Below are 17156 nucleotides of genomic sequence, written 5' to 3' on the forward strand. Positions count from 1 at the left end.
TTAAATTTGTAGTTTATTTATTTTTATATATACCTTTTTTGTATACTTAGTACTTTTTGCACTACTCCTTCACTACCTTATCTTTATTCCTTTCTATATTTTGCTGCTCTTTTGCTGCTGTAACAATGTAAATTTCCCCTTGTAGAATAATAAAAGGCTATCTAATCTTATCTTATGTCTTTATGGCACTGGTGAAGGTGGTGTGTGAGAGGGAGGAGGTCTCCTTGGCACTGATGACGGTGGTGTGTGAGAGGGAGGAGATCTCCTTGGCACTGATGACGGTGGTGTGTGAGAGGGAGGAGATCTCCATAGCACTGGTGACGGTGGTGTGTGAGAGGGAGGAGATCTCCTTGGCACTGATGACGGTGGTGTGTGAGAGGGAGGAGATCTCCTTGGCACTGATGACGGTGGTGTGTGAGAGGGAGGAGGTCTCCTTGGCACTGATGACGGTGGTGTGTGAGAGGGAGGAGATCTCCATAGCACTGGTGACGGTGGTGTGTGAGAGGGAGGAGATCTCCATAGCACTGGTGACGGTGGTGTGTGAGAGGGAGGAGGTCTCCTTGGCACTGATGACGGTGGTGTGTGAGAGGGAGGAGGTCTCCTTGGCACTGGTGACGGTGGTGTGTGAGAGGGAGGAGGTCTCCTTGGCGTTGGTGACGATGCTGTGTGAGAGGGAGGAGGTCTCCATAGCACTGGTGACGGTGGTGTGTGAGAGGGAGGAACTGGAGTTAAATCTATAAGCAGCAACTTGATCCACCCCGGGCCCCTGTGAAGACCACCTTTCACTGTCTCACAGAGATTGCCAAGCTGCAGGTTGAATTTTCCAGCGTGTTCTCTCCTCCACCTGGTCACACCAATCTCAGAGAGCACCACAGTGAAACACCCCTAGTGGTGGTGGTGTACAGCTGCCCCATTGTCTCCACGAGCACAAGAACTGATAGTAATATGGGAGACACACAGTGACTGGAGCAGCCAGTCATCTGAGTGCCCAGGACCGACAGGACATTTTGTTTCTGTATCAACTTTAGAAAAGTCACCGCGGTGTCTAAATGTGATGCGAACCCAATGCTTATATTGATGAACTGCTGGATCAGTTAGGTGTGGCTTGTTTTTATTCGATAAAGGGACATTGGCAAATCCACGACTCCCTGATCCCATGAAAACACTGCCTTTCCCCTGTGTTCGGTTTATACCAGCTCATCACCCTTCTGTTTGGGTTGTTCGAGGCCCCCACAATGTTTCAGCGAATCATGGACAGAATCCTCCATTACAACCTGCTGGGTTTCCTTTTCACCCTCTGATCGGATCAGAACCCACTGGAAGTGTCACAGTCATGAATACACAAAATCTCATGACACTCAAACCTGAAATAATCAATTCCTATTGATAATGTTTGACCTTAAGAGCGCTGTAACTGACTAAGACTAAAATAATGTGTGTGTGTGTGTGTGTGTGTGTGTGTGTGTGTGTGTGTTACCCGCTGACAGTGAGAGGAAGGTCAATCACTACTCGAGCAAGAGCTGTAACAGGAGACAGGTGGAGCTGCTCACTGATCCTGCAGCAGAGATAATAAACACCTTATTACAATAAATATTTATTTATTTGTTTCACAAATATTTCAATAACACACAGTTCCAGTAAACATCTCAGGGTATTAAATTATCATATTAATCAATTAACTCACGTGGACATCTGCAGATCAACTGACAAAGATGTCGTTTCCATGGTGATTCTTGATGTGCTCAAAATAATGTAGAACGTCAACTAGAAGTAATCACCACACACACACACACACCATTCCTTAAAACATAACACTGAAAAATATGTGAATTTAATGTGTGTGTGTGTGTGTGTGTGTGTGTGTGTGTGTGTGTGTGTGTGTGTAATCCAGCCACTGGGGGTGCATAAGCGTACTCTTGGTGCCGGTCCCAAGCCCGGATAAACTGGAGAGGGTTGTGTCAGGAAGGGCATCTGGCGTAAAACTGTGCCAAATCTAACATGCAGATTGAAAAGAGAAATACCATACCGGATCGGTCGGGGCCCGGGTTAACAACAGCCGCCTCCGGTACTGTTGGTCAACAGGGTGCCGGTGGAAAATATACTACTGTTGCGCCAAAACGGAGAAGGAAAAAGAAAGGGGGGAGCCATGTTAGGAGAGAGCATGAAAGATGGAAGGGAAGGAGCTTAGAATTGAGGGTAGGAACACTGAATGTGGGAACATTGGCAGAGTGAGAGAGTTAGCAGGTATGATGGAAAGAAGGAAGTTGGACATTTTGTGTGTGCAGGAGACGAGGTGGAAAGGAAGCAAGGCCAAGAACATTGGAGATGGATGCAAGTTGTTTTATTATGGAGTCGATGGAAAGAGAAATGGTGTTGGTATTGTTTTGAGGGGGGAGTTGGTCAACAGTGTGATTGATGCAAAGAGGGTGTCAGATAGAGTGATAGGCATGAAGTTGGAGATTCAAGGAGTGGTAATCAATGTTGCGTGTGCATACGCCCCACAGGTTGGATGTGAGAATGAAGGGAAAGAGTCTTTCTGGGAAAAGATGGATGAAGTGGTAGAAAGTATACCGAGGGAGGAGCGCGTGCTGATAGGAGCAGATTTCAACAGACATGTTGGCGAGGGTGCAGGCAGGGTGGAGCAGTTGGAGAAGGATTTCGGGAGTCATTTGTGATAGGAAAGTCCCAGCAAAAGTGAAAGGTAAGATGTATAAGACAGTTGTGAGACCAGCTGTGATGTATGGATTGGAGACCGTACCCTTAACGAAGAGACAGGAGGCAAAGTTGGAGGTGGCGGAGTTGAGGATGTTAAGGTTTGCGATGGGAGTGACGAGGTTGGACAGGATAAGGAACGAGCACATCAGAGGGACAGCACATGTGGAGAGCTTGGGAATGAAGCTAAGAGAGATGAGACTGAGATGGTATGGGCACATCCTGAGAAGAGATGCAGAGCATGTGGGAAGGAGAATGTTGAGGATGGAACTGCCAGGCACACGAAAACGAGGAAGGCCAAAGAGGAGATACATGGATGTGGTGAGAGAGGACATGAAAGCGGCAGGTGTGGTAGAGAAGGATGCGGAAGACAGGGAGCAATGGAGACGAAAGATCTGCTGTGGCGACCCCTAATCGGGAGCAGCCAGAAGAAGAAGTGTGTGTGTGTGTGTGTGGGGGGGGGGGGGGGGGGGGGGACGTACCACAGCATCTCTCTTTAGTGGGTTTCCGAGCTCACACTCTGCCTGGGAGCCATTCTGATTCACCTCACACACCACCTGCCACACAAAAGCGCACGCGTGCACACACACACACACACACACACACAAACAAACAGTATGTTTAGAATCTACAACGCTTACTTTTTAATATCTGGAACATTGTAGAAAATTGTGTGTATACGTGTGTTTGTGTATACACACCTGACCCCTGACCCCGGAGTAGGTGAGTGTGTGTGGCAGTGTGACTGTGAGCTGAGCAGCGTGGGCATCGTCTCCATCCACTTCAGGGTGGGCGGGGTCAGAAGGCATGTTCAGTACTGTCACCTCCAAAACCACTGACTTCTGATCAGAAAGAGAAAGCACAGGAACACCATCCTCCCCTCTACACGTGTATACACACACACACACACACACACACACACACACACACACACATATATACTGAATTAGCTCCTCCCCTTATTATGCAGCATGGCCTAATGTGACTGATTTGTGCTAATTTGGTGTTCAGCGATGAGTTTCTTTCAGTCTGGCGTTTCTGAGATGTAGGTTTTGTCCTACAGTGCTGTGTGTCTGACAGCAGGAGGCAGTGTGGGCCTTCACTTCAGCTCACAGAGAAACGACCATCAAGATGTCAAAGGGGAGTCAAGTAAGGTGAAGAGGAGGTGTTAAAATCAGGATTGGGACACAGCCAGATTCTGACACTCAGAATCTCAGTTCTCCTGTCGCATCAATCACCTCAAGCAGAGGGTGAGACACAGAGAGGGTGAGACAGACAGACAGACAGACAGAGAGAGAGGGTGAGACAGACAGACAGACAGACAGACAGACAGAGAGGGTGAGACAGACAGACAGAGAGAGTGAGACAGACAGACAGTCTGAGAGAGTCTCACATTGGTAAAGCAGTGAAGAGATCTGAAACTGAGGATCGTGCTCCAAATCTGTAGCTCAGTTTCAGGTTACTTTGGCAGATGTTGTCATAACCGCAACCCTTTCTGATGAAGTTCACCTGGACCACACACACACACACACACACACACACACACACTGGTGTTTATGATAAGCAGTAGAGGTGGAAACGGACCCCTGAAGCCCCACCCCGACTGCGTGTTACCTCAGAGTGGAATGTGTTAGGGCGGGTAAGACTCAGGACGGGGGTGAGACGGCCCAGACGATGGTGTGTGTGATCACCATCATGTCGTGTCCTCTTTATGGTGTGTGTGATAGCGAGTGGGATGGGACGCAGTTTATCTCTGATGTTCTTCTGCAAAACAAACGTTTAGAAAAGACACGTTTAACTACAGACTGTGTCCCAAATGCCTCACTGCTCCCTTATTCCCTAACCACTATACCATTATTACCCCACTCTATTCCCTATTCCCTTATTCCCTAACCACTATACCCTTATTACCCCCTCCCTATCCCCCAACAACTATACCCTTATTACCCCTCCCAATTTCCTAACCACTATACGCGTATTACCGCTCCCAATTCCCTAACCACTATAGCCTTATTACCCCTCCTTATTCCCTACTCCCTATTCCCTTACCACTATAACCTAATTACTCCTCCCTATTCTCTACTCCCTATTCCCTTATTCCCAAACCACTATACCCTTATTACCCCTCCCTATTCCCTAACGACTCTACCCTTATTACCCCTCCCTATTCCCTACTCCCTATTCCCGTATTCCCTAACCACTATACCCTTATTACCCCACCATATTCCCTAACCACTATACCCTTATTACCCCTCCCTATTCCCTACTCCCTAATCCCCCAACCACTATACCCTTATTACCCCTCCGTATTCCCTATTCCCAAACCACTATACCAGTATTACCCCTCCCTATTCCCTAACCACTATAACCTTATTACCCCTCCCTATTCCCTAACCACTATACCCTTATTACCCCACCCTATTCCCTACTCCCTAATCCCGTATCCCCCAACCACTATACCCTTATTACCTAGCCTGGGCCAGCCCATCCTAAGCATGACGCAACACGAGGGCCTGTTGTGAGCTTAGTCTGGCCAGGCAAGCTATCTCCAGCTCTTCCAAGCTCCGGAAAAATCGGGAGCCAATCAACTTTGAGCATCTCCAACGGCCCTGGGTAGAGGCGTGTTCAAGGCAGTGACGTAGTAGAACTATGACCGGAAGCCATAGATTGTTTACAGAATCATGCTGTATTGAAAGCATTCAACGGGAAGTTCTCATTGAAAACGGAGCAAAGAGCAGCCCTGGAGGTATTTATTGAAAGGAAGGACGTTTTCGCCTTGCTCCCGACCGGCTTCGGTAAGAGTTTAATCTACCAGTTAGCCCCGCTAGTAGCCAAATCAATGGGGCTTAGTGAGAATCCTATCGTCGCGTCACATACGTCAGAGGAAAAAGTGATGTGATTGGTTTAAGCTTCGTCACAGCCTTTTTTGGCTTCGACCAGTAGCAAACTGAGGCATTTCAGGGAGGTGGGTCAACCACAGGCTCTGGGAAACGGTTGGGCTGAATATCTTGGCCAGACCAATAGCTCGTACAGCTTTGAAGTCGCGTTAGCCAGACTACTTATTACCCCTCCGTATTCCCTATTCCCTAACCACTATACCCTTATTACCCCACCCTATTCCCTAACCACTATACCCTTATTACCTCTCCCTATTCCCTACTCCCATATTCCCTAACCACTATACCCTTATGTGGCAGCGGGGGCGTGGTCAAGCGCCGGTCTGTGACAGGAGGGCGGAGTTGGGGAAGGTAAGTGGCAGAATCGCTTCACCTGAGTGTGATTAACCTGTGTTTTGTGTGTGTTCTCCCCAGTAAACCGCACGGTATTTAAGGAGGGAGAGGGAGAGCAGAGGGAAGCTCATCCCCGGACCAGACGCTGTGTGTGTGTGTGTGTGCGCGTGTGTCTCTCTCTATTGGGAAAAGTTATTGTTAGACTGAAAAGTGTGGCAATAAAGCCTGTACGCAAACCTGATCTCTGTCCTGCCGTCCTCTGTGCTCCACCCACTCAACGGAACTGTCACAGTGGTGCTGAAACCCGGGAAAAGTGGAGCACCTGTCCTGCAGCCCCATGGAATCCTCCCCGTTCGCGGACTTGGTCCACGCCCTCGCCACGGCTCAGCAGAGCCAGCACCAGGCACTCGTCACGCTCCGGAAGGAGCAGGAGCGCCGCTTCGAAGCCCTGGTGCTGGCTCAACAGGAAGACCGAGAGGCATTCCGGCGCCTCCTCGCGTCGGCGGGGTCCACCAGCGCCCCGGCCACGGGCCCGTCTCCCATCACCTTGACTAAGATGGGCCCGCAGGACGACCCCGAGGCGTTCATCGCGTTGTTCGAACAGGTCGCCGAAGCCTCGGGGTGGCTGATGGAGCAACACGCGGCACGCCTCCTCCCCCTCCTGACGGGAGAGGCGCAGTTAGCCGCACTACAGCTCCCCGCCGACCACCGGCTGGCCTACGCCGACCTTCGCCGGGCTGTCCTCCAGCGCGTGGGGCGCACGCCGGAGCAGCAGCGCCAGCGCTTCCGCGTGCTGCGAATGGAGGAAGTCGGCAGCCCATTCGCGTTCGGCCAGCAGCTCCGGGACGCCTGCTGGCGGTGGCTGAGGGCCGAAGATCGCGACGCCAAGGGGATCATCGACCAGGTGGCGCTGGAACAGTTCATCGCCCGCCTACCCGCTGGAACCGCGGAGTGGGTCCAGTGCCACCGCCCGGCGTCGCTGGATCAGGCCGTAGGACTGGCGGAGGATCATCTGGCGGCTGTCCCGGCGGCAGGACAACGGATGTCATCTTCTCTCTCTATCTCTCTTCCCCCTCCTCCCGTGTCTCGTCCTCGCCCCATTCCCCCACCACGGAGGCGGGGGCCGGCTCCACCCCAGCCGGCCCGCCGCACCCGTGGTGCCCTCCCGTTTCTCCCTTCTGTGTCTGTCTCTCCCCCCCCTCAGGTGAGTGACCCTCAAGCCACAGCTGCAGAGGGGAGGCCCGGGCCGGTTTGCTGGCGCTGCGGGGAACCGGGCCACCTGCAGCAACAGTGTGCCGCGATGGAGGTGGGGGCGGTGGTGTGGATCCCCGACGCGCCAGAGGCTGCCCTCGATCAGGCCGGAGCGTATCGCATACCGGTAAGTGTACAAGGGGCGACATATCAGGCGTTGGTGGATTCGGGTTGCAACCAGACCTCGATCCGCCAAAGCCTGGTGCAAGACGAGGCACTGGGGGGAGCACAAGGGGTGAAGGTGTTGTGTGTGCACGGGGATGTTCACTGCTACCCGTTGGTGTCGGTCCACATACATTTCAGAGGGGACAAATCCATAGTAAAGGCGGCGGTTAATCCTCGCCTTACCCACTCTTTAATCTTGGGGACTGATTGGCCGGGATTCCGGGGGCTGATGGCACACCTAGTAAAGAGTGGGTGGAGCACAGAGGACGGCAGGACAGAGATCAGGTTTGCGTACAGGCTTTATTGCCACACTTTACAGTCTAACAATAACTTTTCCCAATAGAGAGAGACACACGCACACACACACACAGCGTCTTGTCCGGGGATGAGCTTCCCTCTGCTCTCCCTCTCCCTCCTTAAATAGCGTGCGGTTTACTGGGGAGAACACACACAAAACACAGGTTAATCACACTCAGGTGAAGCGATTCTGCCACTTACCTTCCCCAACTCCGCCCTCCTGTCACAGACCGGCGCTTGACCACGCCCCCGCTGCCACACCTTATTACCCCTCCGTATTCCCTATTCCCTAAGCACTATACCATTATTACCCCTCCCTATTCCCTACTCCCTATTCCCTAACCACTATACCCTTATTACCCCACCCTATTCCCTAACCACTATACCCTTATTACCCCACCCTATTCCCTACTCCCTAATCCCGTATCCCCCAACCACTATACCCTTATTACTCCTCCCTACTCCCTATTCCCTAACCATTATACCCTTATTACCCCTCCCTATTCCCTTATTCCCCAACCATTATACCCTTATTACCCCTCCCTATTCCCTTATTCCCCAACCACTATATCCTTATTACCACTCCCTATTCCCTACTCCCAAATTCCCTAACCACTATACCCTTATTACTCCTCCCAACTCCCTATTCCCTAACCATTATACCCTTATTACCCCTCCCTATTCCCTACTCCCGATTCCCTTATTCCCGAACAACTATACCCTTATTACCCCCCATTCCCTAACCACTATACCCTTATTACTCCTCCCTATTCCCTAACCATTATACCCTTATTGCCCCTCCCTATTCCCTACTCCCTATTCCCTTATTCTCTAACAACTATACCCTTATTACCCCTCCCTATTCCCTGCTCCCTATTCCCTTATCCTCCATCCACTATACCCTTATTACCCCTCCCTATTCCCTACTCCCTATTCCCTTATTCCCTAACCCCTGTACCCTTATTACCCCTCCCTATTCCCTACTCCCTATTCCCTTATGCTCCAACCACTATATCCTTATTACCCCTCCCTATTCCCTATTCCCTTATTCTCTAAACACTATACACTTATTACCCATCCCTATTCCCTACTCCCGATTCCTTTATCCTCCAACTACTATATCCTTATTACCCCTCCCTATTCCCTATTCCCTCACCACTATACCCTTATTACCCCTCCCTATTCCCTTATTCCCTAACCACAATACCCTTATTACCCCTCCCTATTCCCTAACCACAATACCCTTATTACCCCTCCCTATTCCCTAATCCTCCAACCACTATATCCTTATTACCCCTCCCTATTCCCTACTCCCTATTCCCTTATTCCCTAACCACTATACCCTTATTAACCCTCCCTACTCACTATTTCCTAACCACTATACCCTTATTACCCCTCCCTATTCCCTACTCCTTATTCCCTTATTTCCTAACCACTAGACCCTTATTAACCCTCCCTATTCCCTACTCCCTATTCCCTTATTTCCTAACCACTAGACCCTTATTAACCCTACCTATTCCCTACTCCCTTATTCCCCAACCACTATACCCTTATTACCCCTCCCTATTCCCTACTCCCTATTTCCTTATTCCCTAACCACTATACCCTTATTACCCCTCCCTATTCCCTAACCACTATACCCTTATTACCCCTCCCTATTCCCTTATTCCCCAGCCACTATACCCTTATTACCCCTCCCTATTCCCTACTCCCTATTTCCTTATTCCCTAACCACTATACCCTTATTACCCCTCCCTATTCCCTAACCACTATACCCTTATTACCCCTCCCTATTCCCTACTCCCTATTTCCTTATTCCCTAACCACTATACCCTTATTACCCCTCCCTATTCCCTGGTCCCTATTCCCTTATCCTCCATCCACTATACCCTTATTACCCCTCCCTATTCCCTACTCCCTCTTCCCTTATTCGCTAACCCCTGTACCCTTATTACCCCTCCCTATTCCCTACTCCCGATTCCCTTATTCCCAAACCACGATAACCTTATTACCCCCCCATTCCCTACTCCCTATTCCCTTATCCCCCAACCACCATACCCTTATTACCCCTCCCTTTTCCCTACTCCCTATTCCCTTATTCCCTAACCACTATAACCTTATTACCCCTCCCTATTCCCCACTCCCTATTCCCTTATTTCCTAACCACTAGACCCTTATTACCCCTCCCTATTTCCTTATCCCCAACCACTATATCCTTATTACCCCTCCCTATTCCCTATTCTCTTATCCCCAACCACTATACCCTTATTACCCCTCCCTATTCCCTAACCACTATACCCTTATTACCCCTCCCTATTCCCTTATTCCCCAACAACTATATCCTTATTACCCCTCCCTATTCCCTACTCCCTATTTCCTTATTCCCTAACCACTATACCCTTATTACCCCTCCCTATTCCCTGGTCCCTATTCCCTTATCCTCCATCCACTATACCCTTATTACCCCTCCCTATTCCCTACTCCCTCTTCCCTTATTCGCTAACCCCTGTACCCTTATTACCCCTCCCTATTCCCTACTCCCGATTCCCTTATTCCCAAACCACGATAACCTTATTACCCCCCCATTCCCTACTCCCTATTCCCTTATCCCCCAACCACCATACCCTTATTACCCCTCCCTTTTCCCTACTCCCTATTCCCTTATTCCCTAACCACTATAACCTTATTACCCCTCCCTATTCCCCACTCCCTATTCCCTTATTTCCTAACCACTAGACCCTTATTACCCCTCCCTATTCCCTTATTCCCCAACCACTATACCCTTATTACCCCTCCCTATTCCCTACTCCCTATTTCCTTATTCCCTAACCACTATACCCTTATTACCCCTCCCTATTCCCTAACCACTATACCCTTATTACCCCTCCCTATTCCCTACTCCCTATTTCCTTATTCCCTAACCACTATACCCTTATTACCCCTCCCTATTCCCTAACCACGATACCCTTATTACCCCTCCCTATTCCCTTATTTCCTAACCACTATACCCTTATTACGCCTCCCTATTCCCTAACCACGATACCCTTATTAACCCTCCCTATTCCCTACTCCCTATTCCCTTATCCCCCAACCACCATACCCTTATTACCCCTCCCTATTCCCTACTCCCTATTCCCTTATCCCCAACCACTATACCCTTATTACCCCTCCCTATTCCCTAACCACGATACCCTTATTACCCCTCCCTATTCCTTACTCCCTATTCCCTTATTCCCTAACCACCATAACCTTCTTACCCCTCCCTATTCCTTACTCCCTATTCCCTTATTCCCTAACCACTATAACCTTCTTACCCCTCCCTATTCCTTACTCCCTATTCCCTTATCCCCCAACCACTATACCCTTATTACCCCTCCCTATTCCCTATTCCCTTATCCCCAATCACTATACCCTTATTACCCCTCCCTATTCCCTAACCACGATACCCTTATTACCCCTCCCTATTCCCTACTCCCTATTCCCTTATCCCCCAACCACCATACCCTTATTACCCCTCCCTATTCCCTACTCCCTATTCCCTTATTCCCTAACCACTATAACCTTCTTACCCCTCCCTATTCCTTACTCCCTATTCCCTTATCCCTCAACCACCATACCCTTATTACCCCTCCCTATTCCCTACTCCCTATTCCCTTATCCCCAACCACTATACCCTTATTACCCCTCCCTATTCCCTATTCTCTTATCCCCAACCACTATACCCTTATTACTCCTCCCTATTCCCTAACCACTATACCCTTATTACCCCTCCCTATTCCCTTATTCCCCAACAACTATATCCTTATTACCCCTCCCTATTCCCTACTCCCTATTTCCTTATTCCCTAACCACTATACCCTTATTACCCCTCCCTATTCCCTAACCACTATACCCTTATTACCCCCCCATTCCCTCATTCCCTAACCTCTATACCCTTATTACTCCTCCCTATTCCCTACTCCCTAATCCCCAACCTCTTTTCCCTTATTACCCGTCCCTATTGTCTGCTCCCTATTCCCATATTCCCAAACCAATATACCCTTATTACCTCTCCCTTTTCTGTACACCCTGTTCCCTTACTCACTGCTCCCTAATTTCCTACTTACTACTCTCCAATTTTCTATTCCCTTATTCCCTGTGCACATTAGAGCAACTACTTCACTGTCATCATTCCACTGTGGACGTATCCAAACTACACAGTCTGTTCACTACAGAGGTCACACACCCCATTTACTAACTTTCAGTAATAAGTGATGGCCTGTCTGTCTGTCTGTCTGTCTGTCTGTCTGTCTCTCTCTCTCTCTCTCTCTCTGTCTACCTGCAGGATGAAGGTGGTGGTCTGGCAGGCTGGGTGAGTTTGGCCTCTCAGCTCCAGATCTTCTGAATGAATGTATTCAGGCTCAGATGACCTTTGACTCAGGAAGCGAACTCTGTGCTGCAGCCCCGACTTCCTGCGCTCAGTGTCCGCCTCAAAATGAACTGCGAGAGCTGCAGAGAAAAATTAATGATGAGTGATAAATATTTCCATCATGTACTGTGGTTAAAGCAGAAGTGTGTGTGTGTGTGTGTGTGTGTGTGTGTGTGTTCGTGTTTAACATACTGATGTAAGGTGAGTAAGACTTGGGATGAGCTGTGTATTTGTAGCAGGCCTGCACTTCCACACTGATAGAGGCAAAACACACAGAAAGAATGATTTGTGCACACACACACACACACACACACACACACACACACACATCTCCATCACTGTAGAAAAAACAATCACTGAGACTCACTAGCAAATAATAATAATAATAATAATAATAATAATAATAAACAGATGAAGATTCCGTGTTTAATTTATTTCTGGACTTTTACTGGTTTCATGCAGAAGGTCAGATTGATCCCGTTTTTCTGTAGAACTCACCACACTCCATCTCGGCCCTTACAGTTGTGCTTCTCCAGGTCGATGTACTGTGGCTCCACTGAAATGTCCCTGATCACATGGATCACTGGCCGTGACCTGGGGGGGGTCAATGGTCACTAGGTCAAAGGTCAAGCTACATGCTAATAAGCACAAATTTCCAATATGCCTTACTATAGGCTTGAAGGGGGATCAAACACACAAACACACACACACACACACACACACACACACACACACACACACACACACACACACACACAGAGTGACATTGTGGATTTGAGCTCATTGATGTTCTGTAGATGGAGCTTCAGTAGTAAAGGAGAACTGTGTGTGACGTACCTGAACAGAACCACCTGATCACTGAGGGATCCGACCGCCAGGTCAGGGTACAAATTCCCATCGATATCCAAACCCCCAGATATGGAGTAGCCAAAACAAGACACGCCTACATTTAATCCATCCAGAACCTGCAGAGGAACAGCAGGGTTCTACCTTCAGCAGGTTCTACACTTTTCTACATTCATCACATGAATCTGGCCAATCAGAGAAAAGCAACAGCTCACACCTGCTGCTCTGTACAGAGTCACTCAGATGGCAACAAAAAGCATGTGGTCCAAAACACACACACACACACACACACACACACACACACACACACACACACACACACACACACACCTGCTGCGCCGCATGTTTTAAGGTAAAATAGATCACAGTAAAAAGCCTCTTTAGAGAAAACGCAAATATAAAGCAAAGTGTAAATTTGATCAGAAATGTTTACAATGATCAGAAATGTAAATATTTACACACCTGAGATGGTTTAGTGTTGAGACCTTCAGCTGAACCTCTGAAAATAAAAACTTTACCCTGTCCATCAAACGGAGCGCCAACTGCAAAATCTATCTCTCTCACACACACACACACACAAAAAAAACAAAAACATGAATAAAATAATTATTCATATATATATATATATAAAACAACCCCAGATCAGAAAAAGTTGGGACAGTGTGTTGGAGTTGAAATTGACATTAAAACAGAAAAACAGTGATTTGTAAATAATCTGACCTGTATTTCACTCACAACAATACAACAGCACATTATTGGATGTTTTACTTCATGAAATTTGTTTTTTCAAAATAAACACATATAAATTTCGATTTTTGCAACACATTTCAATAAAACTTGTGACAGTAAAGCCTTTCCCACTTTATAATGTTCCCGTTCTTTCTCCTGACACTTAAAAGCTGTTTATGGACTGAAGACTCCAAGTGATGAAGTGTTTCAGGTGTTATTTTTGTCCTGTTCTTCCTGTAAACAGGTCTTAAGGTGTGGAACAGTTCGGGGTCACCACTGTCATATTTATCATTTCTAAATTCTCCACACATTCTCTATTGGGGACAGAGGGGACACGCCCTCTTCTTCCACAGCCACGCCTTTGTAATGTGAGCAGAATGTGGTTTTGCATCGTCTTGTTGAAATCTCCCTGGAAAAGACGTCGTCTTGAAGGCAGCAGATGTTGCTCCAAAATCTCAGTGGACTTTTCTGCATTAATGCTCCATCACAGAAGTGTAAGCTACCTTCACCAAGGGCACTGACCCAACACCATACCGTGACACACCCTGACTTTTGGACTTGTTCCTGCTAACAGTCTGGATGGTCCTTTTCCTCTTTGGTCCAGAGCACACGGCATCCATTTCTTCCAAAAAAGAACTGGAATACTGATTACTCTGACCACAGTCCACATTCCCACTGTGTGATGGTCCATCCCAGACGCCTCTGAGCCCAGAGAAGTCGACAGCGCTTCTGGACACAGTTAACATAAGGCTTCCTTCATACACAGTAAAGTTTTAATTGGTGTTTGTGGATGTAACTCCGTATTGTAGCTTGATAAATGTTTTCCAAAGTAATCCCGAGCCCATGTGGTTCTATCAGCTGTAGATGAATGACGGTTCTTGCTGCCGTCTGAGGGATCAGAGATCACGGGGTTCAGATTAGGTTTGAGCCCTTTACACAACAAAATTCCTCCAGATTCCTTGAATGGTTTAATGACATTATGCACCGTAGAAGGTGAAATATTCAAATCCCTTCCTATCTTTCTTTGAGGAACACTGTTTTTAAACATTTCAATAATTTTCTCACACATTTGATGAATGATGAATGAACCCTTTATTGTCACTTAGTCACAAGTACCAGCGAAATTAGCCGTCAACCCGTCCGTACATATACACATACATACAATTGACACAGGGGGAGTAGACAGGACAGGAAGGCAGGGATGAAAATACAGAGTAACATGAGGGGAGGGGAGGAGAAAAAAGCAACCCCCACACTATGCTCCTGTGGGGAGTACAGTGTGGGAACATTAAAAAAAACACCTCAGCACATAACCACAAAAATAACACAGTACACTTTACACATGACTTGGGACTCAAGGGGGAAGGGGGTGAGGGAGGGGCGATCATGGGAGGGGGTAAGGGGGGAGGGGCAGAGGTATAGGTAATGCAGCGCAAGCAAGCAGTCCGGTCCTGCAGCCGAAGATGGCGCTTACCCACTTGTCACACTGGGGGTAAAAGCGGTGACCATGGGAAGTGGGGGAAGGAATACGAGAGAGTCTAACAGCAGTGATCTCCAGGGGGGGAGTTGTTGTCCCAGCAACAGCCTTGGCCAAGGCCAGTGCTGTCTGAGGGAGCCGAAAGCAGATAAGATTGGGATTGTTTGGTCTTGGGGCGAGTAAGGCAAGGCAAGGCAAGTTTATTTATATAGCACATTTCATACACAGTGGCAGTTCAATGTGCTTTACAGAAGTAAAAGCAAAACAGTAAACAATAGAAAATAAAATTACATAAAATAAATGGGGAAGAAAAATAAGAATTAAACAATAGTAGAAATAAAATAATAAAATGAAGTAAAAGTTCAGTAAAAAAACAGCAGAATAAAATAGAATAAAAGTTAAGTAAAGTTTAAAACATGCAAAGACTGTAAAAGTTAAGAGTAGACGCATTCCTTTACATGGCTACTCTGTTTGTCCATTCTGGTCTCCGAATAGAGATCTTGCATGTAACGTCACAGCCGATCCAGATTGTGACAGACGCCATCGTGTCGGTCAAACGCCATATTCCGCCTTCTACTTCTACTTCTGGTTCTACTTCTGCTTTTACTTTTACCTTTTCTTCTGGAAAACCCTACTATATACAGTTCTACTACAATGGCTGCGGCTACAAGCTCTCCCTACCTGTGCACGGTTTTTATGTTTTTTGTGTGTATTTTTGCATGTTGTTCATCTGTACCGGACTTCAATATCCACTACAACCGTATGGACTTACTGGACATTGGTTTCCAGCAGAAAATGATGGTTTGTAGCGATTTCCATCGCATGCACAACATTCCGGACGAGAAAAAAAAAAAACATTCCGGACGAGACCAGATTGCGAGACCAGCGGGGTCTCCGTGGATTGTTATCGGAAGCAAAGCGAAGGAGGCAGCGCCGGAAGCCAAAGCAAAAGCGAGGCTACAGGCAGAGCCGGCCTGTTGACTAAGCTCAGAAAACAGCCACTCAAATCTCCACTGCCAAGCCTCTACCTCTCCAACGCCAGATACATGTAAACAACACGGACGATTTGGAATTACCTTATTCTATAATCGGCTGGTCAGTGCTATACTCAATACTTAAGTGACTTACCCATCCAGTGAGGATCATTTTCTTGCTTACAAGATGCCACATCTGAGTCGCTGACAAATCCTGAATTTCTGTAAAGAAAACTGTCCAGAGATTTATAGGCACGCAGTGCTTCACCACTGAACAGCGAGGGAAAGGTGATGAGGTAATCATACACGTCCGGGTATTCCGCTGGCAGTTCAAAATCCGGTCGTGAAAACTCCGTCCGGAAAGCCATAAGGGTCACAAATCTGTAGATCGTTTATTTTAGACATATATCTAGTTATCTGTTCATTAGAAAAATGAGCCGTGTAGTCCGTCGGTTGAAATTGATCCATTCTGTACATGAGTGCAGCAGTAGTGGCGGTTGTGTACTTTCCGGTCACATGACTGCAAGCTCTCTATAGATCCATTTTCCTTTGCAAAGCCAAAAGCTTCTCCATGATGTTATCCATGTTGCCAGTCAAGTTCTGAATAGCCACAGTCTGAGTGCCGACAGCTCTGCCCACTGCTTCAATCATGTCGGGCAGCTTTATGGGGCTTTGGACACCGTTTTCTGATTTCCTCGATAAACCAGGGCAATGCCTAATCCAATCAGCAAAAGTCCTGTAATCATGGTTCCGAATAGGTAGATGTCTTCAATGTCCTCCACAGAAAGAACCGCCAGGTACACGACCTGCCACCTCTCCCACGCGTCCATCATGTAGCCAGCTGCGAACGTTCCGGCAGGACAGGCTGGTTCCCCTGAACCCAGGCTTCTCGTCGAGAAGATTGTGTCAAGTGCGTGAAGAGACCAGTTTATCAATTCCATGATTTTTACTTTGGAGAGCAGTGCGGAGAGAGTCTCTCAAAAGTATAGACAATAGACAGACGAGACAGCAGAAGCAGGAAAGATAAGGGAAGGGAGAGGCAGAGAAATGTGACCGCCTTGTCGCCT

General features: G+C 47.8%; 1 protein-coding gene across 3 annotated transcripts in view; it reads right to left on the minus strand.

Annotated features, from left to right (window-relative positions):
- itga7 (integrin, alpha 7) overlaps positions 1-17156 on the minus strand; it is a 75065-nt gene that overhangs the window by 25365 nt on the left and 32544 nt on the right. For all 3 annotated transcript variants that reach the window (XM_060910569.1, XM_060910568.1, XM_060910570.1), the window contains exons 8-18: positions 13372-13460; positions 12901-13028; positions 12562-12657; positions 12256-12317; positions 11974-12143; positions 4327-4476; positions 4106-4221; positions 3414-3594; positions 3195-3269; positions 1685-1764; positions 1478-1555 (exon numbers count right to left, since the gene is read on the minus strand). In XM_060910569.1, the coding sequence (XP_060766552.1) occupies positions 1478-1555; positions 1685-1764; positions 3195-3269; positions 3414-3594; positions 4106-4221; positions 4327-4476; positions 11974-12143; positions 12256-12317; positions 12562-12657; positions 12901-13028; positions 13372-13460 (1225 nt within the window). The remainder of the gene's footprint in view (positions 1-1477; positions 1556-1684; positions 1765-3194; positions 3270-3413; positions 3595-4105; positions 4222-4326; positions 4477-11973; positions 12144-12255; positions 12318-12561; positions 12658-12900; positions 13029-13371; positions 13461-17156) is intronic.

This window comes from Neoarius graeffei, chromosome 26 (assembly GCF_027579695.1).
Source record: "Neoarius graeffei isolate fNeoGra1 chromosome 26, fNeoGra1.pri, whole genome shotgun sequence".
NCBI lineage: Eukaryota > Metazoa > Chordata > Actinopteri > Siluriformes > Ariidae > Neoarius > Neoarius graeffei.